Here is a 24,705-nt window from a genome sequence, read left to right on the forward strand (position 1 = left end):
ATAAAAGCTTTTATAGGTGCTTACTTTTTCTCTAAAGCACTTAATTTTTTGTTTTTAGTGCTAATTTTTGGCTTTTAGTTTCTTCTTTTATGGAACAACAGATGGTAAAGCATACTCCCAGAAATAGCTTTTTGCCCCTTTCTTTGCATTTACATAACCTTTGGTGCGCACGAGTACTGACAGGTGCACGTCGCTCTATTGGTCAAAGAATTGCGAAAGCGGTAGAAAATTCCTATACATTCCGTATTCTTTCACTCCCACCCAATACTACACACGTTTGAATTTCTATCAAGATTTTAATAATTTGCATTCTCATTCCGCCTGGTCAGTTCATGTTCACGTTTATTATGATCGGTATGCTTATATTATGAGCATATGTATGAATATTTATAATAATATATTTGCAGTAACTGCTAAAGTATAAATAAACTTAAAAAATGGGTAAGTGTGTTTTAACACAGATGGGTTTGCTAAGGAATAATATTCGCAATGGCATAAAGTAAAAGTGATCGAATAGTCAAAATACTTTTTTTTTTTTTTTTTTTTCCCAATGCATTACACAGTACGAAAGTTGGGGGTTCTTCCCTTTCTTCGCAAAATCTCGAATATTGAAACCGTTACAGTCCGCAGCAAAGCAAGCAACGGACTTTTTTTCTTTTGGTCACTTTTCAACCTGAATTGAACAGGACTAAAAGTTCTGCGTTCTACCAACCCAAATGAAGTATGATTCTGTTCCGGAAATTTAATGCAGTCTTTTCAAAATTAGAATGAAAAACACCCCAGATTGGTAAATCTGTTAATCAGTATGAGCGACGTGTCCTGCTCAATGATAAATATGCCACATGGGCGCATGATGGTGAAAACCGGACGAAGAAAAGTGGCATTTTTCTTTTATTTAGTTAGCCCACCAGCGGCTGAGCGGTAAAGATGCTGAACACTGGTAGTTCGGTCCGAGGTTCGAATCCTGCGAACAGGCTGGCTGCATGGGCGTTTTCGTGGTTTTCCCCATGTGTAACCTGTATATGAGCCAGTTTCCCTTAAAAAGTCCTTTTTAAGGCATCCCTCCCTTTAGGCAGATAGCCCTCATGTGCTTTGCCTTAATTAAATAATCCAATCCAATCCTTTATTTAGTTATTTATTCTCTGAATATCGGCAGCTATTGATTCCGATTGCTTAATATCACATGCAGAAGAATTAAGGTGCAAGTATTGCGCAATAACGTTTGCGATATTTTGCAGAGATAAAAGAGTTTTACTGTGCTTGTTAAGCAGATTATTTTTCAGTTCAATTTGACTGTTTTTTATATGATGCACATATCAAAATGTCAAAAGTATTATTTAGCCGAAAAATCTAAGGAATGGCTACAATCTAACCCCCTTCCTCTTTTACCAGTTACGCTCGACTATCCGGAATTTTTAGATATTCGGCAGTTTCCGAGTATGCCGGTTAGTTAAGCTTTTACTGTTAAAAAATGACTGCATGAAGCAATTTCTAGTCTTCTGATTCCAGAAAAGTTCCTTTTTTTTTACTTATTTTTATTTGAATTACTTTGCTTGCAATATCTGTTAAGGGAAAACTGTTATACAATGAAAATTTAGAAAATATTCAGAATTTTGATTTAAGTTAAGTTATTTAAATATTAATATGAGTGGGAAAATAAATTGTATTTATTTTTAGGTGCCAAGAAAATATAATAAATATGGCTTATTATTATTTATTTTCTCTATTTTGAACTGAAATTTCATCATTAAAGCTTGTAATATAATTTAGTTCAGTATAGTTTTTTTTTCTCTCATTGTAAACTAGTTCTGTAAACTAAACTGTTTTTTTTAAATAAAAAGGAATGTAATTGTTTTCCATGGTTAAGTAATGCTCATTCTCTCTTAATAAATACTGAATTTCTCATATTTTAAATTACAATTCTAATTTTTCTTTTAAGGTTATGCAGTTGTGTATAATGTAATTAGACAAGTGCTTATTTTTTTCTTAAAATGTGCTTGAAAAGTGCTTATAGGTGCTTATTTTTTTAACTAAAATGTGGCTACGAACCTTGTTTCTCATCTAGTGAGACTTAAAATAATGCAAAAAAACTTGTCACCTCTGGTGCTTTAGTGGATTATTAGGACCTTAGACTATATTAATTGAGTTACAACCCCTGGAACTCTACAAGAAGCTACGTGCCAGATAGAGCTCAGTTAACTTCCAAAACTTGTGAACTGTGCTTACATCAGGCTTTTCAGGTTTGTTCTGATCAGTTGGTCTCTCTCTAGGCAAGCAGGAATGGCAACAACAGCCAGTCTTTTGTGTTGAATCATGCTGATTGTGATTTTACTTCTCAATTGAACCTATGGCACTTGACATAAAATCTACTAACTATTTACTAAACTCCTAGACTGAGCAAGTATGTGACAAAATGAGACATTTAAAAAAATCAACATAAAGCTAACTGTTAGTAAATCCTAAATAAAATGTTACCTATCTTCTTTCAAATATGTCCAGTTATTATTAGTATAAAATATTTAATGCTACTTGATAAATTTCATGAAGTTTATTTTATTCTCAAACTTATTAATAATTATGTTAATTATGTTTAATAATAATGCATCCTACTTATGGATCTATTTTATTTTTAGGATGGTATTACAAAAGTGTAGTTCAGCATAGATAATATTTTAAATTGAATTTATTCAGTTCCCATTTGCTTATAGGTCCTTAATTTTTTCATTAATGGTCCTCAAAAGTACTTAATTTCCGTGTGCAGAAATGTGTACGAACCCTGAGTTTTGCATGATCTTGATGGAATATTACCTTTATGTGCCGGAATTCAGTTCAATGTTTTTCCTTGATATCAGCATCAACACAGACTAGCATCTTGCTGTACACCTCACTGTTGAGGGTTTTACCTTTTTTCTAGATACTCTTTGTAGATAACATCACAGCTATCCTACCAGATAACAAGCATGAACTTTCAAATCAAATTGCCTATGGGCTCACCAGGCACAGACCAACTGCCTTTTGGACCTGTGTTGTTGAAGTAAATCCACTTTTCATCAAATGTGATGATCTGGTCCAGAAATTTGTCTTTGCATTGATATTCAAGCAGATTAGTGCAGGCCCAAACATGTGTGTCCTTATCTGCTGGAGTCAGCACTTTCAGTACGTAGTAGTTGAACTTGTATGTCAAGTTTATGCGATGCATAACACGACTAATGGACATGGCACGTCTAAATCCTTAGGAAGCTCTCAAGTAGTTGCATACCTATCTTCTTCCACAAGTTCTTGCAGGTGCACCTCATCAACATCAGTAGGCCAGCCAGAGTGTTTTACTTATTGAATGTCATAATTCTTGCTTTTGAACTTTCAATAACGAATTTTCACAGTGTTGTGATACAACATTAATACCTAAAGCTGTACACATCATTTAGGGACACTCTTTAGCTCACTTTTTGCAACAGACCTGGAAGTAAATGATGGTTCTATTCTGGTAGCGTGATAGTTCTATTTCAGACACTTTATACTAAAGGTACCTTTTTTTTTTTTTTTTTTTTTTTTTTGAAAATTTCACGGCACAGTATTCTAAAGCAAGTCACTTTCTTTCAAATGATAAAAATCGTTTTACAAAAGACACACTAATGTGAACTACAGACAATATTTGCGGTGGCGGGAAACTTTCTTTAAAGCCCGATATGACTGTAGTGTACAAATAATGTTATGAATTTCTTGTCGTAGTAATCATTTGATTAATTATTTTCATATAGATACAGATGTTTTTTGGTCATATGTGCTTCATTTTTATGTGCTGCATATTTACAATTTAGGGGAAAAAATTCGCTTGTGCAAAATCAATAAACAAAAATTACCATTGAATTTGGAGGGCTGCATGCATACACATACCTGGATGCCTTATAACTATTTTGGCAAAATAGTGCGTTTTGTGTCGGGAAGTGTAGGAGTGAAATTGGAAAGAACCAAAATATCTGACTCAAAGCTGGGACAGGGGTGAGTCAAGTGAGGACTTGCTTCAGGTGAATCACTAGAAGGGGCGCCAAATTGGTTACACAAATTCGAAAATTACTTTAATTATGTTTTTAAATATGTCAGGTATTATTAGGAGAAATTACCTTCTGCAAATTTAATTAATAAAACAGTAGGAAGAATTGCAAGAAAACCTGGAAATTAATGCAATGTGCATTTCGATATTTTTTCTTATTTATCAAAAAAGAATTTATTAACATTTTCATTTGAAAGTTATAAATAATTGGCTGTATTATTTTTCTGAATTTATAAAACTACGATTAAAAAATACTTTAAGAATTATGGTATATGAATGTGAATGCTATAAGAATTATGATAGTTTGTTTTAATACATTTACTTTTGTTTAACACAAAAATGGCTATTTTGAGATATATATTATATATACAGTGGCTGCCAAAAGTATTCATACACTTATGATTTTCATTGAAATAGGGCTCTATCCAATAATTAAAAGTAAACTTTCTGAATGAGATTTTAATAATAAGATCTATAATCTATTTGTAACAAAATTACATGAAATACTTTTAAATATAGCGAAACTTTATTTTTAAGAAATTAATAATCAAAAAATGAGAAGCATTTTTTTTATCTCACAAAAGTCTTCGTACACTGAAATATTTTTGGATATCGTTTGCTGCTTTTTTTAATTTTTGCATTGTCATTTAAAAAATCGTTTGATTTATTTTTTTATTGTTTACTTCATAATATTTTATTTATTATTGAAAAATGGGTCACAATTGTAAAGAAATTACAAACAGCATTCGAAAATTGATAATTTTTCACCATAGTTGTGGTAAGTCAATTTGAAATATCGCTAAATTAGTTAATTTATCCCATTCTACAGTGCAGTATATTATAAAATGCTTTACAGAAGGAAATTGGATTGAAAACAAGGCAAGAAAAGGTCGACCAAGAAAGCTAACTAAATGTGATAAGAGATTTATTATTAGAAAATTTGTGAAAAACCCACATTTGAGTGCTGTAAAAGTTTCTGCAAAATTTAATGCAAAGTTTTTTACTTCAATTTCACCTGAAACTGTTCGACGAGTTCTCAGTGAAGCTGGATTACATGGGCATTCTGCCCGTAAAACATTTTCTGTTAGTGAGAAAACAGAAAGCTTAAGCTTTCATTCACAAAATCAATGATAAATACACCTGAATTGTACTGGAATAATGTTCTACTTGCTGATGAAAGCAAATTTAATATTTTTGGTTCTGATGGTTGAATAACTGTATGGAGAAGAAAAAATGAGGAACTTCATTCTAAGAACTTGGTTGGAACAGTTAAGCATGGTGGTAGAGGTGTTGTTGTGTGGGTGTGCGTGGCAGCATCAGGACTAGGTAATTTGGTATTTATTGATGGCATAATGAATCCATCTCTTTATTTAAATATTTTAAGAGGCAATTTAAAATTATCAGCCCAAAATTTGGGTATTGGAAACAACTTTATTTTTAATCATGATAACGATCCTAAGCATACGACTCTCAACATTCTCCTATGGTGTCTATAATTGTCCACAGGTTTCGAAAACATCACCTTGGTCGCCAGATTTAAACCCCATAGAACACATTTTGAAAAAACTGGATGTTCAAGTATGGAAACACGACATCAAAACGTAAAGCGAACTCAAAACAGTCATGATGGAAGAATGATGAACATTGATACAGAAATTACAAAAAACTAATAAACTCTATTCTCAGATGTTTAAAAGCTGTTGTGGATGCTAAAGGATATCCTACTGAATATTAATTTAACAAAAAATGAAAGTATTTACTAATATGTCAGGATTTTTTTTTTTGAAGTGTACGAAGACTTTTGTGAGATAAAATGTTTATCATTTTTTTATTATTAATTTCTTAGAAATAAAGTTTCACTATATTTTAAAAATATTTCATGTAATTTTGTTACGAATAGATTATAGATCTTATTATTAAAATCTAATCTCATTCAGAAAGTTTACTTTTAATTAATGGATAGAGCCCTATTTCACTGAAAATCATAAGTGTACGTACACTTTTGGGAGCCACTGTATATATATATAGAGAGAGAGAGAGAGCCGCGCATTAACCTTTTTGCCTCAGGTGAAAAAATATCTTAGAACGGCTCTAATCTGACTAGACAATTGTCATTTTAATTTCTTTAAGCTAAAGTTACTCCAGAGATCTTGTGGAATATTTCGTTAGATGTTCAACACTGACTAGCCTGTACTTTTATGAATACAAACTTTGGTCTATTTCAGTATTCACACTAGATCATAAATTTGAGTATTTTCTGATGTTTGTTTTCCTCATTTTTATGCATATTATTTGAAAGGATAAGGATGTGATAAAATTTTAACACATTCATTAATTAGATAAAATGTTATGTTATCAAAATCTAAATGAAACTATGGTGGCACAGAATGTTGCAGAGTTGTATATTTCAGTTTACTTAAATTCAATGTATGCATCCCTAAGACTGCATGCGTACTGTCTTAGGGACATGTCATGTAAAATATCTTCGAACAATTTTTTAATTTCATGTAATAGCTAAAATGTTGTTGAGATCTTGTAAACTGTAATTCTTCTCCCTCCTCTCTCTCTCTCTCTTTTTAAAAAATCTACTAAAAAAATTTAAATTGCAGAAGTTGTAATATTTGTTTCCCTAATTTCGTTTTGACCGAAAAATTAAACAGAAAAATATTTTATAGGAAATATATATAAAAAAGTTTTCAATTTATATGTAGCTACAAAATTCCATCTTAATCATTAGATTTTATTTATGGATGCATACGGTACAATAGTGTACATAAGAAGTATTGTGAAGCAGACAAAGTACACTCAAGAATTAGAGTCAGAAATTTTGCTATAAACTGATTTAAAATATCAGAATCCTGTTTTGTTATGATCCTCATGGTGTAAAATAAACTTGTTGCAAAAAGTTGCTAACATATCCAGACAAAATTATCTTTTTAAATTATTAGCTTTGTTTTCCTAATGAACAATGTGCAGAGGGTGTTTACATATTTTTTAATTAATTGTGATAGAATTTTTAAAAAGCAAATGTTTTGGATATAAAATTTCTGGCAACACCAAATGAGAAATATCATCTGCTACGTATAAATTTATTCTTCTTTCAAAATATCTCATCTAAATAACCTATGGATTAAAATATGTGCTCTTATGTTTCCTGAAGAGAAATATTCCTATTCCATATTTTAAAAACATTGTGAAATGCATGTTATTAAAATTTCTAAGTGCAAAATAAACAATTAGGAATGAAAAAATTCATCAATTTGTACTTCTGCAATGGGTGGTAAACTCCAAATACCCCAAAAAGGTACTTACTGTTTCTGATGTTTCTAAAGTTAAATCGTTAGAAATGAGAGAAAAATCTGCCAGTGCAGAAATCAATTGCAAAGTCTTTAAATACATTTGTAGCAAGAATAAATAAAATAATAAGATAAGATTTACAACTTAAAAAAGCTCCAAAACGTAATGTTCACTAGCTTTTGCTGAGATGCAGAATGATTTGTAGAATCCTGTATGAAAACTATTTAGTAGGAGCTAAATGCAAATGCCCTTGATAAAGTGAAATGACTACAACATTAAAAGGTCTATTATTAAATGCAGGGGGAAAGAAAAAAAAGAAGTACAAACCTAGTTCCATTAATGCAAAGAAAGTTTCAGTAAGGGATTTATGATTATCGTGGGATTTCTTATGATGGGAAACTAAAAGTAAGAAGAGTGGAAAAGATGTTAAAATCAGCTCACCGTATTATCAAGAGAAAGTTTCACATCTAATAATGAAGTCAAGTTGATATTACTACGCCATCTGTCGGTAAGTCCTGGGACTAACTGACAGATGGCGTAGTAATATCACCTTGACTTTGTTGTTTGAAAGAACTAACCTTCAGATGATACATGTCTGATTTTGGTGGCATTCGGACCAGAAACAGCGCAGCTACTGTAGTGAAAGTGACACTACTTGTGTATTTGTGGACAAAATGAAGAAAAATTAATTTTGAGTATTGATCAAACATTGCTATTTAATGGGCAAAAATACCGTCCAAGCTCAGCAATGGCTTAAAAAATGTTATCCAGACTCTGCTGCATTGAAAACAACCTTTTGCTGTTGGTATGCTGATTTCAAGTATGGTCGCACAGATACAAATGATGCGGCACATTCAGGTAGGCCAAGTGAAGCAGTCACTTCGAAAAATGTGAAACAGGTGTTGAAAATCTGGATGAATGACCGCAAAGTGAAAGTTTATGAGATTACTAAAATGGTAAACATATCAACTGCAAGTGCGTGTAGGATTTTTCATGAAACTTTGGGCATGAAAAAAGTATTTTCCAAATTGATGCCGCGTGTGCTCACAATGGAATAAAAGCAACAACAAGTTGACGATTCACAGAGCCGTTTGTCACTCTTTACTCGCAATAAACAGAATTTGTTGCATTGGTATGTAACAATGGATGAAACATGGATCCATTATTTCACTCTGGAGTTGAAGCAGCAGTCAGCTGAGTGGCATGCAGCCAGTGAAAGCTGTCCGAAGCATCCCAAAAACAGTCAGCTGGCAAAATCATGGCATCAGTGTTTTGGGAATATACGAGGTATAATTTACATCGACTTACCTTGAGAAGGGAAAATATATCAATAGCGCTTATAGTGAGTTATTGGTGGGTCTGAAGGACAAAATAAAAAAAAAAAAAAAAGACTGTGCATGAAGAAAAAAATCATTTTCCATCAAGACAATGCCCCATGCCACAAGTCAATGCAAACACTGGTTACATTAAACAAGTTGGACTTGAAAAATGTTTTCCAGACTCTGCTACATCCAAAACAACCATTTGCCATTGGTATGCTGATTTCAAGCATGGTCGCACGGATACAAATGATGCGGCACGCTCGGGTAGGCCAAGTGAAGCAGTCACTCCGGGAAATGTGAAATAAGTGTTGAAAATGATGCTGAATGACCGCAAAGTGAAAGTTCATGAGGTTGCTGAGATGTTAACCATATTAACTGCAAGTGTGTGTATGATTTTACATGAAAAAAGTGTTTTCCAAATGGGTGCTGCGTGTGCTCACAATGGAACAAAAGCAACAGTGAGTCGACGATTCACAGAATTTTTTGTCACTGTTTACTCGCAATAAACAGTATTTCTTGCATTGTTATGTAACAATGGACCAAACATGGATCCATTATTTCACTCCGGAGTCGAAGCAGCAGTCAGCTGAGTGGCGTGCAGCCAGTGAAAGCCATCCGAAGTGTCCAAAACCGTAACAGTCAGCTAGCAAAGTCATGCCATCAGTGTTTTGGGATGTGTGAGGTATAATTTACATCTACTATCTTGAAATGGGAAAATCCATCAATAACACCTGTTACAATGAGTTACTTGGTGTGTCTGAAGGACGAAATCGCAAAAAAATGACCGCACATGAAGAAGAAAAATCATCTTCCATCAAGACAATGCCCCGTACCACAAATCAATGAAAACACTGGTCACATTGAACAAGTTGGGCTTCACTTTGCTTCCCCATTCACCATAATCCTCAGATCTAGCCCCCAGTGACTACTGGTTATTTGCTGATCTGAAAAGATGCTCCAGGGAAAAAGATTTGGCTCGAATGAGGAAGTCATCGCTGCCACTGAAGCCTATTTTGCAGACAAGGACAAATCATTTTACAAGTAGGGTATTGAAAAGTTAGAAAAGCATTTTAATCATTGCATAGTCTTGGTGGTGATTATGCTGATGAATAAACGTGAATTTTGTGAAATGGATGTTGTTTTCTTAGTTTGTCCCGGGATTTATTGAACAATGTGTTAGAAGACTAGGGAATAATATAAGAGGATTTGTTGAATTTGTTCTCTTTTCTGCTGTTTCTTTTCCCTAAAATAGGAAAACATATTATGGTGAGATTTCATAGCTAAATAATTGTCGTATGTTGGAATATTAACTTGCATCATAATGAAAATACGCCTTAGCAGCAAATGCACGCCTATAATCAGTTCATAGTCTATTCAGTGTTTATTTGTTTCCAAACTTAATTTAGTTTAGAATTACATGTACTAATTATTAACATTTTTAATTTATACTCGAAAATGATGTTTAACTTTGTTTCTCGTATAAATTGGCAGTTCGCTTTTATTTGTTTCCAAGCATTGTGTAACAGCTTATATTTATATATCAAACAAATCTCATTGTATTTTTCTTATATTAGTTTCATTTACCTTTTTCGTTAGTATTCTTATTCAGTTTAATTTATTGATTCCCCCCCATTGTATCATAAGTTATTTCATCTTTCAACTACATTATTGTTCATTGTTCTTTCTTGCTTTTTTGTGATAAAAGCTTTTTTTATCCTTTAGCGCTTTTTTAAAAATTATTTTCCTTTACTTTAAAAACAGATTTTATTGATTATATTTTCATTGCATTGCAGTGCCCACCAGCGGCCGAGCGGTAAAGTCGCTGAACACTGGTAGTTCGGTCCGAGGTTCGAATCCAGTGAACGGGCTGGCTGCATGGGCGTTTTCGTGGTTTTACCCATGTGTAATGTGTATATGAGCCAGTTTCCCTTAGAAAGTCCTCCACGAAAGGCATCCTTCCCTTTAGGCTGATAGCCCTCGAGGCTTTGCCATAATCACACACACACATTGCATTGCACTCCATTGCATTTTGTATGTTTCAAACAGCAATAATTAATACAAAAATTACAATAAAAAGGGGGAAATATAAAGAAAAAATACATTTTTAATGACACTGAAAAATTGGTGAAATTTAATGCTAATGTAAAATTTCAAGTGGATTTATAAACTTTATTTTTTTATATAGACCTACCAGAGTTCGAAAGGTAAATTCGCTGAATACTGATAGTTAGTTCGGTGAACTAGCTGGCGTCATGTGTAACATGAGTACCAACCAATTTCCTTTAAAAAGTCCTGGCAGATAGCCCTTTGTGCCTTGGTCATAATCCAAATATTCCCACTTTTATTTATACATGCTTATAAGAACTGGAAGTGTTATAAACAGAAAATAATCCTTCCAGAATATTGATGCTGTTATGCAGGTCACTTCTGCAGGAATTTAGCTCGTATTTTCATTATGCACAAGAATGTGAGGAATACTGAAATTACAAATGTTATTAAAATAGTATTTCTCGTTATTACTTTACCATAGTGATGACAATTTCATTCTTAATTTAAAAAAGGCTTATGCCAAAAATTAATTCTGTCTCTTGGTAAAATATTAGGCACTAAACTGACAGCGAGGGACTCTTCATGGAAAACGTTGTAAGGGAAACTGGCTTGTATGCACGTTACATAAGAGAACCATCGAAATGCCTATGCAGCCAGCTCTTTCACCGGGACTTCAATCCCAGAATAAACTACCAGTGTTCAGCGGCTTTTATTGCTCGGCCGCTGATGGGCCTTTGTCAAGGACTGTTTACTTTATTAAACATTTCTTTCAATGTGCACATACATAAAGCATACATTACGCATAGTCGAAATTAGAAAATTGCAACCAGAAAACTATTTGATGTATATTCGTGATATTTAAAATGACGAGGAATCTGATTTAAATCATATCAAAGACGGAGTACATCGAGATGAAATACTACATTTAGTAAGGAATTATAAGCCGAATAAAATAAAAACATCTGCCCTAAAGATAGGGATAGTGCTGACAGATCAACTTCCAGTTCAATTGTGTGTCGCGACATCATCCCCCTCTTCCCCGCAGAGCAGCGTGAAATAGATAAACTGATTTTGGAAAGGTTAGAGAAGCAAAGGATATGCCTTTACCCCTTTTTTGCAGCAATTCCACTTTTTGTTTGACGGACATCGAAACATGCTTTCGCTTTGTAGATCCTTCAGCAGCTCCAGAATCGGAAATTCTTTTTGTCATAATCAAAAGTTCAAGCAGCCTAAATAGACCTTTTTTTTTTTTTTTTTTTTTTTTTTTTTTTTGTTTGTTTGTTTGTTTGTTTGTTTCAAATTTATATATTTGATATGATAACTGCACTCGAATTAAATTTGTACATCTGTCTCAAGTCTGCTAGTGTGATAAATTTCAAAACAATTTATACGTAGTCTAACGTCACATTTCTTGCTGAAGTTCTTTGCCTAATTCCGTTTTTAGTGCAAACTACGCAACGTCTCTGAACTTTCGTTTGAAATGGCCAGTCTGGTTGTGGTTGTTCATTGAAGGTTTCCGTTTGGGGAGTTCTAGGTGAGGACATTACCTTTGGTTCTTCAGCAAAACTTTTCTGAACCATCTGATAAATTAAATTCTGTCTAAAATTTTTATGTTTCATCCCAGGATTTTTCATTTTGATCAAAAGGAAAGCATTCAAAATAGACAGGTCTAATAAGTGAAAAAATAATTTTTTTGTCCACTTCAGAGTTTTCTGCCCAAATGTGTAGCTATTAGCCATTCGGTCACTGAGATCTACATAACCCATATTGGCGTTATAACAAGCTATTACATCAGGCTTTTCGAATCCAGTTTCTATTTCTCTGGATGGATTATGCATGTTGCTCAGCATAAAAACCTCTTGTTTATCCTTCCAACACGTAGCTACCATACCCTGTGAAAATAATTCTCTGCATTCACCTTTTTTCATTCGTGGAGAAGCCAGATTCTTCGGATAATGTTTTTGATCTGACCTAATGGTACCACAGCTGTTTATTTCATACTTACGGTGAAGTTCAAGAAACAATTGTGGGGCTGAAAAGAAATTGTCCATAAAAAGTTTATGTTCTTTTCCTTAAAAGCATTCAACAAGTCCAGTGACAGTTCGATGTGCAGAACTTTTTTCTCCATCGCCTGAAACCTTATCCTTTCCCAGATACACACGCATGTTGAATGTATACCCATTTTTATCTGCAAGTTATGTAGACTTTAATACCGAAACGTTTTCGCTTTTTTGGGATGTGCTGGCGAAAGATTACTCGGCCTTTAAAAGCAATGGTAACTTCATCAATCGCAAGTTCTTCTGTAGAGTCATATATTTCTTTGAAGCGAGAATTTAATATTTCAAAGACATTCCGAATCTTCCACATGCGGTCATACTCGGATACTTTTTTAGAAATGCTTTCCAGTTAACTCGAAAAACTGCTCGGCATATTCATTTGTTTCAAGTGTTATAAAATTGAGTAAATGCATTTGAAATACGCATTCGAAAAAATAAATTTCATTATTGCATTCTGTAGTAACGTGTATACGAGCCAGTTTCCCTTAGAAAGTCCTCCACGAAGGCATCCCTCCCCTTAGGCAGATAGCCCTATTGTGCTTTGCCATAATTAAATACATAACACTTTTTAATGCATTAATTCCTTTAAATGAATAGGTATACGTTTCCATCAAAATATCAGGATCAACCCAATTTATGTCTTCCAGATGAAATTCATTAATATTTTTTCCTTTGTCTGCAACATCTTCCGACACAGACTGAAATTCCGCAAAGAAAGACACCTCTTTTCCTTCATCATTATCAATTTCACATTCAGAATCACTGTCACCAAAAGCTTCATTTTCCAGATCTTGAAGCAATTTCTCGATTTCTTCTTGAGTTAAGCCTTTTTTTCTTCTATACATAGCGAAAGTAACACACAGTATTAGTGCAAAGTTCTAGAGAACAAGTGAATCGCGCGAAACACAACCAAAGAACATATAGGAAGAACAGATATTCTTTGACACAACTGAAAGATTTTGCCCCGAGCTAAGATTTCACTGCTGAGGGAAACGAAAGGGGTGACAAGGGAGGTAATTCGGACAATGACTATCTCCACACCCTGAAAGATGGGGTGGGTGGGTGGAATTCGCTGGCCGATGTTTTGGCCACAGCCGTCTTTTTGAGACACTGCAGCTCTGGTCGATTCTTAGGCCACTTGTCTTTTAAAGGTTAATTTTATGAACAGTTAAATTTTAAGTTCCTTTCCTGTCGATTCTTAACTTCAACTTACTACTTCCGGCCAGAACGTAGTTTTAGAATCATGTTGGAATACATAATGAGGAAGAGCGGTATTTAACCGCGAAGCTCTTCGGTCTTAGTGAGAGAGTTACCAGGTATTCTGTCTGCACACGTCTGCTTTTTTAGGCTACTCTCTCGTAAGCTATTATTACGATCGGCCGTACTTTAGGCCGTTGATAGCTTCACAGTCAATTAGCGTTAAGGGGCCAACCCGGTTAGAATCTTGATAGCTTCGGCTATATCTCTTTAGTTTAGATTAGTTTTAGTTTAATTCTTAGACTCTTGAATTCAAGCCCAAGTGTCGGCTTTTATTGTACACTCCAAGACGGAGTTCTGTTAAATCTTATTTGAATAATAAAGGGTTCCATCTTGTTGTTCCTTGTCGCACAAACTCAAGCGATTATTTGCTTATCAGTTCTTAAAATTCTTCACGTTCAACTGTAACTTAGCATTTACAAAGTGAGGAACTCTACAAACTTTAAAAACCTACTTATTTTGTTTTGTTTCAATTTCTTGTATTTAATAATGAAATGAAAAAATGTGATATTTTAAAAATTTTTTCAAAAAAATTTGTAAGGGAAGTGGTTAAGAAATTTCAAAAATAACCTCTTTAATTTTCTTATTATTTCTTACTTAGAGAGAGGGAGATTGTTTAAAAACTTAATAATTTTTTATTTCCTTTGAAGGTTTTTATTTCAAATGAAATATCAAAATTCAGCCTACTTTTTCTTCCTGGGGTGATTGTATCTTCTATGATGACTCAGCATTAAAAAAAAAAAAAACAGAAACTCAATTAAGTAGACCACTTGTAAACGAACACTAGAATATGTTTAAGATAACATTAAAATTACAATTCAAATTTTGTCTGTCTTAGAATACGTTTTTTACATGTCATGGAATACATCTTTTTTCTCTGCTCGTTTTAAGCTCATAGTTAGAAATATGTTTAATTGCAGTGTACTTCTCACAAATGATAATTATGTGCGAAATTTTAAAGGCTCTATTTTAATACCCTCTTCCATCTGAGTTTCGGGAACATTGATCCGGAACTCGGCACCTTTTTGGTCATATCTTGAGGAAGGTTAAACAACACATCCAGTTCTTTAACAAGATTGTAATCGGGATTCCTTTGGTCTACAGGAGGTTCTCCTTCAACTATAACATTCTCTGCATTATTGTCATTGTTCTCACCATCCAGTTCTAAAGGACACAGCGTTTTGATGTGTCTGACAAGTCCTGCTTTAGTTCTAATTTTGGCAGTTCTAGCTACTCCATCTTTGCTGGCATAAATCGGTAATATTCTTCCTAAAGGCCAATATAGTCTTTTGAGGTTATCATCCATATTAATATGATATCTCAAATATTTGGGACATAAACTCTGTTTTAAGCTATTGTTCTCTGGTGCAGTTGTCCCAAGTATTCATTTCGAAACCTGACTCAAAGATCAAACATCATCTTTTATCTGTAAACTAATCTTTTTTTAAGTCTTTGCTAATAGTCTTTTCTGATCAAAATCAGTCGTATTACTTAGGCGATTTTCTTTCAAAAATAGATGAGGTGTTAATGAATTTAAGTCTTCTGGATCTTCACTGATATAGGTTAGAAGTCTAGCATTAGTTGGCTTTCACAGTCACGGAGAGTGATTTCCATTTCTTGATAGTTTAGAGATGCTCATCCTAAAACTTTTTTCAGAATTCGTTTTAGAAGGCCAATCAACCTCTCCCAAAAGCCACCCCACGAGGAGGCTGCTGCAGGAATGAATCTCCAAATAATAAAGAGAAATAGATATTTTTAATCTTTACAGACCGACATTTTTCAATAAATTTTCAGCTCCGATAAAGTTAGTTGTGGTGTCTGAGTATATCACTAAAGGATGACCTATGAATTTCCTAAGTGCTGATAAGAAATTGTCTGTCTGATTTGTGAGACACTATAAGTCAGAAGTTCTAAATGTATTGCTCTATAAACTGCACAGGTTAAAATTAGGATCCATACGTTCTTTCTTTCTTTCAGTAGTAATAGATCTGCAGTGTCCATTCCAATAATTTCTAAAATGCAAGCATTTTTTACACGATTTTCAGGAAGCATTCCTACTGGGATATCAGGGGGGTTGACTCTAAATCTCTGGAAAATAGTTCAAGTTTTGATTTCTGCTTTTATAGTTTTTCTACTTCTCAGAATCCAATAATTTTCCCTCAAAGCTACCATTAGCGAGTATACTCCACAATGTTCAAGTTCTTGATGTTTAGACAAAATTAGGCACTTAACTACATGATCAGATGGTAGAACAATTGGGACTGAAATTTTCATCGTCGCCTCTCAAAAGGAGTTTCATTTTAATTCTCGAAATTTCATCAGCGTCTGTGGATGTCGACAGTTTTAAATGTTGAGGTTTCTCTCTATGGAAAGAGTCTTGAACTTTTTTCAAAATTGTAAGTTTAGCTTCTTTAAGCTCTTCAACAGATAGTTCTGAAATTTTGTTAGGTGTCTAAATTACTGTTAAACATAAATATCCAACTTGTGATTCTAATTATTTTTTTATCGAAGGATATGTGGCTATAATAATGATCATTACTTTGATTCAGGTGAGACACTATAATTTTCTTCTTTTTTGTATTTACCACATTTTTGTCATCATAATCTGGTCATTTATCTCTAGAATCTCTAAGTCAGGGAGGTCCGTGCCATTTTTGTTTTAGTAAGGCTTTTACTGAGCAAACTTTTGATGATATGTTGGCAAGATTTTGAGTTCCAGGAACAAACTTCCATTCGTTGAATTCTGATAGAGTTCTAAATTCATTTACACGGTTAGATACAAACGTTTGCCATGGGCCTTCCCTTTGGATCCAATACAGTATGTCCATGGAATTGCACTAGTAGACTGACTGAATATTTCCTAACTTCAAAACTGTCTTCACTGCATTGGTTAATTTAGCCCCAATAAGACATGCTAGCAATTCCATCCTCGAAATCGATAATCCCTTCAAAGGAGCAATTCTTGATCTAGCTTGTACTACCTTTTACCTTTTCTTCCGGGAGTGATTGTATCATCTATGATGATTCAGCATTCAAAAAATCAAACTCATTTAAGTAGACCACATGCAGATGAACACTAGAATATATTTAAGATAACATTAAAATTACAATTAAAATTTTGTTTGTGTTCAAATATGTCATTTAATATATCTTTTTTCACCGCTCGTTCTAAGCGCGTTGTTAGAGAAGTGTTGAGTTGGCGTGTGCTTCTCACAAACGATAATTATGTGCAAAATTTTAAAGGCTTTGTTTTTAACAAAAAAAATTAACTTAATAATTTTTTATTTTGTTTGACCCTTTGACGAGCGCAATATTATTTTTATAATTTTTTTAACTAAAAACCCTAGAAATTGAATATTATGATCCTAGAGACAAATAATATATGAATTAAAAAAATCTACTCTTGCACATTGTTCTGTGGATGGTGGTTACACTGTGAAACCACCGCATATCTGGGACTTGGAAACTTACATAGGTAGTAGGAAAAAAAAAATCTTACCTCTCTCCATGCGCGTTTCCAATAAATGACAAAATTTACAAATTTTGAAAAAATGTATGTAGGAATTGCAGAACATATAATTTTTTCATTATTTTACAAATCGTTAGAAAAAATTTAAAAAAAAAAACATTTATGTAATTTTTCTATAGTAGTGAAAATATAAGTACCTACGTAATAAGGATGTTTGGCTAAATGGATGAAAAAAACTCAGTAAAATAAAGATAAAAAGAAGACTCAGTGGTATTTATATATATATATATATATTTCAAAGAATAATTTTTTTTGTGCGACACTGTGCAAAGCATGTTTTGTCTTTTTGGCACATGCATAGAACCACATTGCACGTTTTTCGCACATGTATCTTCTTCCGTGAGGTTTCTTCCTTGTGCTACAAAATGTACACTGCCTGGATCTAAATTTCACTGGTATATGTCCAGTGTTATTTTGTTTCTTTTCATCTGGCACATGAAATTTGTGGTTTTTTACGTTAATGGGGGGGGCTTGGTTTTTTTGGCTTTGGTACAGATTATTCGTTTCCAATTCATTTTATTCGTATTTTGTCCCAAAATATTTAGAAAATATTTTTAATTTAAATAAAACTTTTGCACGATTTCTATTTTTAATTATAGCAAAGTATATTTACGCTAAATTTAAACTGCACAAAATAATTTATAAAATCACAATACTAGTTTGGGGAGCAAGTGTGTTGAGGTCAGAGTAAAGCCTCTGGAAAAGAAAGACCTTTTTACTGGGCAGGTGCATGTATTGTTTAGTAATAAAATATTTCTGTGGTTTCATAACCCCTTATCTATATCCGGGTAAAAATAAACATTCCTATTTGAGAAGCAAGCGAATGCCGTTGTGAAGAGCAGTGGTTTCAAGGCGTCACCTTTGAGCAATGGACCATTGAGCAGTGCAGTGGTCGAGCCTTGAAACCACAAAGCAAATGCCATACATATAGAGGTTTATATATATATATATATGTGCAGTTTAATTATTGCTATTTTTTATTGTTTATGATAGAAATCATGACGTGCGATGAATAACTTTTGAAATTTAAAGTTGTTTACATTAATAAAAGGAAGTTATTTTGTCTCATTGAAAACAAATTTTAAAAGGCATCCAATTTGAAGCACTAAGACCTAAAACATTATAATTCTGCAGTCATTTTGTGCTGTTTAGAGGTAAAAGATCAGTAATCAATTGATTTTCATTCAAAAATTTTGGAAAGAAGAGGAGAAAAAAATTCGAAAATTAGTGGTTTCAGGGTGCGACCACTGCACTTCAAAGGGTTTTATTTCAAATCAAATATAAAAAATCAGTTTACTTTTTCTTCCCAGGGTGACTGTATTTTCTATGATGACTCAGCATTCAAAAAACGCAACATGTAGACGAACACTAGAATAGTAGGCCACATGTAGACGAACACTAGAATATATTTAAGATAACATTAAAATTACAAATTTTGAATATTTAAGAATTATTGAATATTGAAAATAACATTAAAATTACAAATTTTAAAATTCAAATTTTGTCTGCCTTAGAATACATCTTTTATATGTTAGGGAATACATATTTTTCCGCCACTTGATCTAAGCACGTTGTTAGAGAAGCATTGAATTACAGTGTACTTCTCACAAACGATAATTATATGCATGAAATTTTAAAGGCTCTGTTTTTAACAGATGTATATTTATAAATGAATGAATACACAGTTTTAAAAAAAAAAAAAAAAAAGAGTTCAAAACCTAATCCAGTTGCACACTAATAGCAGCAACAAGTGGTGATAATAATGCAAAATAAAATAAAATAAAAAATATGTTTAAAATTTCTTCCGTGTTCAGTTCGGAATTAGCCTCATTAAAAACAAAAAACAAAAAAACTGAATCACAGTGGGAAACTGCCAAAAACGAGAACAAAATATGCCAAAATCAGATATGAAAATTTATGTCTTTCACCGCATATTTATCAGGGGGTTGGTGCAATGAAACTTAAAGTGCAAAGTAAATGTTTTATTTATTTACCTATTTACCTCTTTTGTTGCACCATCCCCTGATGAGGGTGCAGTGAAAGGCATAAATTTTCATTTTTGCTTTTGACATATTTTGCTCCTTATTTCTTGCAGTTTGTCTCTTTGCTTCTGTTTTTTTTTTTTTGGGGGGGGGGTTGCATGTGGTTTCTTCTGAATTGAATATTCGAAGAATTTTTAAGCCTATTTTTTATTTCATTTTGCATTATATATACATATAAAATATTATGTATGAGCATTTAAACGGTATAGTATTGGTTGCTGGTCAACAGGCAAAAATTTGGGTAATATTCATAAATGTACAGGACAGGGGCGTAGCTAGAGGAGGGCATCTGTCCCCGGGCGCAGAATCCAAGGGGCGCCAAACTGATGTTGCGACATTTTAGAATTAAATGTTTTCCGTCCTTGGCAAGCAGTAGGGGGCACGAAATCTTCAGTTGTCCCTGGGCGCTGAAAACCCTAGCTACAACTCTGGTACAGGACTAGGTTGGAATGTTTTAAATATGGAACCCGCTTCTTCAGCTGCCAGAAATGTAAATGATTTGCACCTTTGCAGTTGAGGAAGAAAGCTCTATATTTAAACCTTCCAAACTAGTCCTGCAAATCTATGAATGTTATGCTTATTCTTTTTGCTTCAATTCCTCCAATACTCATTACTCATCATGTTATTTTAACTTAAATCAGTATAGCATCTGTTGTAGTGGAGGTTAATTTGGGATTAAACTGTCTGATTTTTTATTTTTTTCTATGTATGGTATGATAGCAAAGAAATTATATTTAAGAATATGTAATTTTACTATTTCAGGTTTTGTGATCATTTAAAGACAACTAAGCATGTTCATCTCCTAGTTCCTTATTTAGCTTCTGTTATGGAAGGTCTGATTTCTTTAGCTGTACAGTTTTCCTCTGAAGTATTAGCTTTAGTTTTGGAAGCAATTGCCATTGTTATTACTGTATGTATATATGGATATAATAATATATTTTCTATTTCATTGGTTTGCTAATTAATTTAGTACTTTCTGATTATCCACTGCCCTACAGAAAAGTGTTCATGAGGAAAAACAGTATGTCACCAAAAACAATTATGTAACAGCCAATGAATTTCCAAAAAAAATACTTATATGGCAACCCAGATGTGCACATAGTACATATCTGTTTGGCTGGTATGCACTACCAAGGCTGTCATAATGACAAGTTTGTACAATTAATCTAATATTGTTTAAGCAAAAACAGATTGCTGTGTTCATGGGTAGAACAACAGTGCAAGAAAAAGAAATTTCTTGAAAAAGTTATAGGTTTTATTACTGATGTTTCACGTTTTTAAAATTTTATTGAATGATTGCTCAGTATTGAGCCATTTTGAAAATGGCTTTCCCTTTTGAGAATTAAAAAATTATTCAGCAACGAGTTCGGGATTGCTGTTCAAAGTCGCCAATGAGTTTGTGACTTTTTGGAATGGATGTGGATAATCTGAAATTACCATTAATTTTTTTACTTAAGAAGCATTTGATATTTTATTATTATTTTGAAGTCATTAATATTTTATATTTATTTTGGATATTCAGAATTTTAATGACTTGCATTTTATTAAAAATGTAAACTGAATGTGGAATTTATTGTAAAACTGAATTACTTAATGATATTGATAATAAATGTAGGTTAATTAATGTATTTAGTTTATTGGCGATATTGAATAAGCAATAAATGTTGCTGATAAAATTTAATAAAGCAATAAATGTTGCTGATAAAATTTAATATTTCTTCAAAATAATTTTCTTTCTTTTTTTTTTTAATTTCTGATTTTTTTTTTTTTTTACATTATTATTAATTACTTGTTTAGGATCTTAATTTGTAATGCCTCAGAAGTAATCCAGTTTTTTTAATTATTATGTTAAATAAAACCTGTTATTATCTATATCCATGTTATTCCCTTCTCAGTACCATTAGCACAAACAAATATGCTGCAGAAATTCATTCAAAAAATAGTTTTCGATATTTTTAGTTGTGCCATTCTTAGTTTTCAATCACATGGTATAATTTAAAGATGATGGTTTAGTTTATCTGAATAATTGTATGCTATGTTGTTTGATTTTTATATTGCTTAGTTAGGGGAGGGGTGCTTTAAGTATTTAGAATAGAATGTTGAATATTGTTAAGGCTGATAATGAATATACAGAACTCAAAAGTTTCCGAAAATTTGAACCTAAAATATCCTTACCAAAATCTAGAATGTTGTGTATGTATAGATAAATAATAAATTGATATTTGAAAATCGCAAAATGTTGCGTGATTCACATCATGTGCATTAAATTTTAGCTGAGAAATCAGAAATTAGTGCAAATGTGTGTTATTGTGGTAGGTTTGATTTAAAAATAGTTATTAGCCACAAATTGTGTTGTCTGATTACTGTTTTTTATTCATTTGTATCTTCTTAAAATATTTAAAATATTAAAATATTTTCCCCCATATTTTATTATTAGCTCTCAGCTTGTCAGATATAAGTTACTTAGAAAACTTTCAGAGGGGAAAAAAACAGTTTTCCTATATTTTATGACTTAGAAATTTAAAGCAAAAGATAAGTTGTAAACAGGAAAATACTCTGCATCATAAATTATAAAAGTGTTTATTATGATGCTTATGTTGAACAGTGGCTAACTGGTTTGCCAAATTTATTTATTTGAACTAAAAATTACAGACCTAAATACATATTTAACTGTAATTTAATTAGCTATTTTTCAAGAAAATTTTGGTTTTTCAAGTTTAAAACTAATCGTAGTAGAAAATGGCTGTGAAAAATTATTTCCTTTTATCAGTGCTAAATCAAAAAGGACTCATTGTCAAAGACATGAAAAACTGCCATGTGAATGGGATAATGACCAAAAAGCCTGAAAAACTTTCAACATTTTAAAAATTTCCTTAAAATTGGGATTCCTAACCTCTTTGTACCTAAGAGCACATTCTAGAATATCTGTTGGATGGCTGGCACTAATTGCTTTTTCAAGATGAATTTATAGTTTGATAGAGTTAATAATACATGCACATAAAAAATAATAATAAAAAAAAAGATTGGTTGCATTTCTCTTTGTCCTGGTATCTGTGTTGGATGCAATTTCTAGTTCATTAACAATGAAAACATTTTTATTGTGATCACACAGTGGCAGGCGTACGTTAAACGATCAGCAGATAGAAATGGTACCTGCAGGCATAGGGTTGGGAACCCCTGGTCTGAAAGGTTTATCTGAAGAAGGAAAGAAAGAAATAACAAGTAATTTTATTTATGGTTTAATATCCTCATTGTCCTGATTTTGCAATGCTTGGGAGTGCAGTTTGGTCTTTTTCCTGCTTACTGCACATATTAGCATAAAAGATACTAATTTGTTCTTCCAAGCAATTAAGCTTTAAAATAATCTGCTACAGGAAAATTTTGATTCAAAGAATTCTTTGAAACGTAATTCTGTTTGCAAATATCAATATTTAAAGCCATCTGTGTGCTCTGTTATCACATAAAAATAGCTCTGCAGAAAAGTATTACTCTGTGAACAGTAATTATGTTTTTCTCTATGAATAGAAACTCTATGAATAAAAACTATTTCTCTATGAATAGAGAGAAAAACAGTAATTATGTTTTTCTCTCTGCCTTTTATTTTCTTTCAGAAAATGAAACTGAAGAATCACCTGAAAATAAAAAATGTGGAATGCCATTTTGTATGGACCAGTTAGTTTTGAGGAATTACTGGACATTGATAAAAATGTAGTAAAACTTGTGATAAAAATGTAGTAAAACTTGGAAATTTAAAATTGTTTATTTATTTATATTTTTTTCATGAGAAATTGTCATGTATATTAATATTTTTTCCATTTGGATTTTACTTTTATGTAGTAAACCTGAAACTCTAATACTCATGACTAAAAATAGGGGAGAAAAAAGATGGGAGAATAAATTCATATTTAATAAGTTATGTGTTTCTGCATAAATATTTTAAGCAGTATTTAAAAAAATTATATTGCAGATGATTTTATCAGATGGTGTATAATTTTATGTTTAATTTTTTTTTTTTTTTTTTTACCCTGTCTGTGTTTCAAGATTGATGAAAATTTTACTGCTCAAATGGAGAATAAAATTTCGCCAATAGCGATTGCAGTGTTTTTGAAGCATAACAGTGGTAAGAATCGTATGTTTTGTAATTGTATAATTATGTATTCATTTTAATGTTTTTTTATTGGATATAAAACCTGTTACATTTGTCTTAAACAAATATCATTGATTTTTAAATTAAAAAAGATCTGGTAATTCAAGAAAAATAAGATTCCACTCTGCAGTTCTCTTTCATTTATTTTATTTATCAAATGCCAGTCATTTGTCCACCAGGCCATAAGACAATGGGTTCTCCAATATCTCAACACAACAAGAAAAAGCAGATAGTGCAGGCACTCGTCCAAATGTAAAGCAGTCATAACTTGTCCAGTCATACAAAGAGAACTTGTAGGAGACTCCACAATGTTAAAATGAAAAAGATGAGCACGGAGGCAATCATGCCCTGTTAACATTCTAAAAGTTGCAACTGCATGAAGTGAGTCTTTTCTAGACCACGCCTTATCCCAGTTGTGGTCTAGAAAAGAGTACATTCCAAAGTCTGCCATTCAAAAGACACAAAGCATTATCATGAAGAAAGCACCTGGAAATCCAGTTCTTTTTTCCATACACCAGATTTATTTTTTTCTCCCTTTCAATTTAGTAGTTATAAATGAAAAACAGTTGCTTCAAACAAAAACATCTGTCAAGGTTTCCAGCTGTGGATTTATAAAAGTTGAATTTTCGGTTTTTAATGAGATCTTGATATTGCCTGTCCGTTCCAGGTAGGACATCTTTTATGCACTTCCCAAAATTCATAAATGTGGTGTTCCTTTCCTGCCCTATTGTATCAAATTTTGGCATGCCTCGTATCCGTTAGCTAAATATTTAGTTTCTAGATTTTAATTCTCTATTAGACAATAACATTTACACCATAAAAAATTCAATAGACTTTGTGAAAAAGGTTAAAAACATTTCTCCTAGAAATTTACTCATGGTTTCTTTTGATGTAAATTTATTATTCACCAATGTTCCAGTGGAGGGTGCATTAAGATGTCTAGAAACCAGACTT

At 32.5% G+C, this 24,705-nt stretch overlaps 1 protein-coding gene across 3 annotated transcripts in view; it reads left to right on the forward strand.

Annotated features, from left to right (window-relative positions):
• The window catches only part of Ipo9 (Importin 9), a 210,007-nt gene that overhangs the window by 112,697 nt on the left and 72,605 nt on the right, over window positions 1-24,705 (forward strand). For all 3 annotated transcript variants that reach the window (XM_085819244.1, XM_085819245.1, XM_085819246.1), the window contains exons 15-16: window positions 20,367-20,514; window positions 23,646-23,724. In XM_085819244.1, coding sequence (XP_085675370.1) covers window positions 20,367-20,514; window positions 23,646-23,724 — 227 coding nt within the window. The remainder of the gene's footprint in view (window positions 1-20,366; window positions 20,515-23,645; window positions 23,725-24,705) is intronic.

The sequence above is a fragment of the Stegodyphus dumicola genome, chromosome 6 (genome assembly GCF_044657685.1).
Source record: "Stegodyphus dumicola isolate Sdum_Otavi_A_Nest chromosome 6, ASM4465768v1".
Classification (NCBI taxonomy): Eukaryota; Metazoa; Arthropoda; class Arachnida; order Araneae; family Eresidae; genus Stegodyphus; species Stegodyphus dumicola.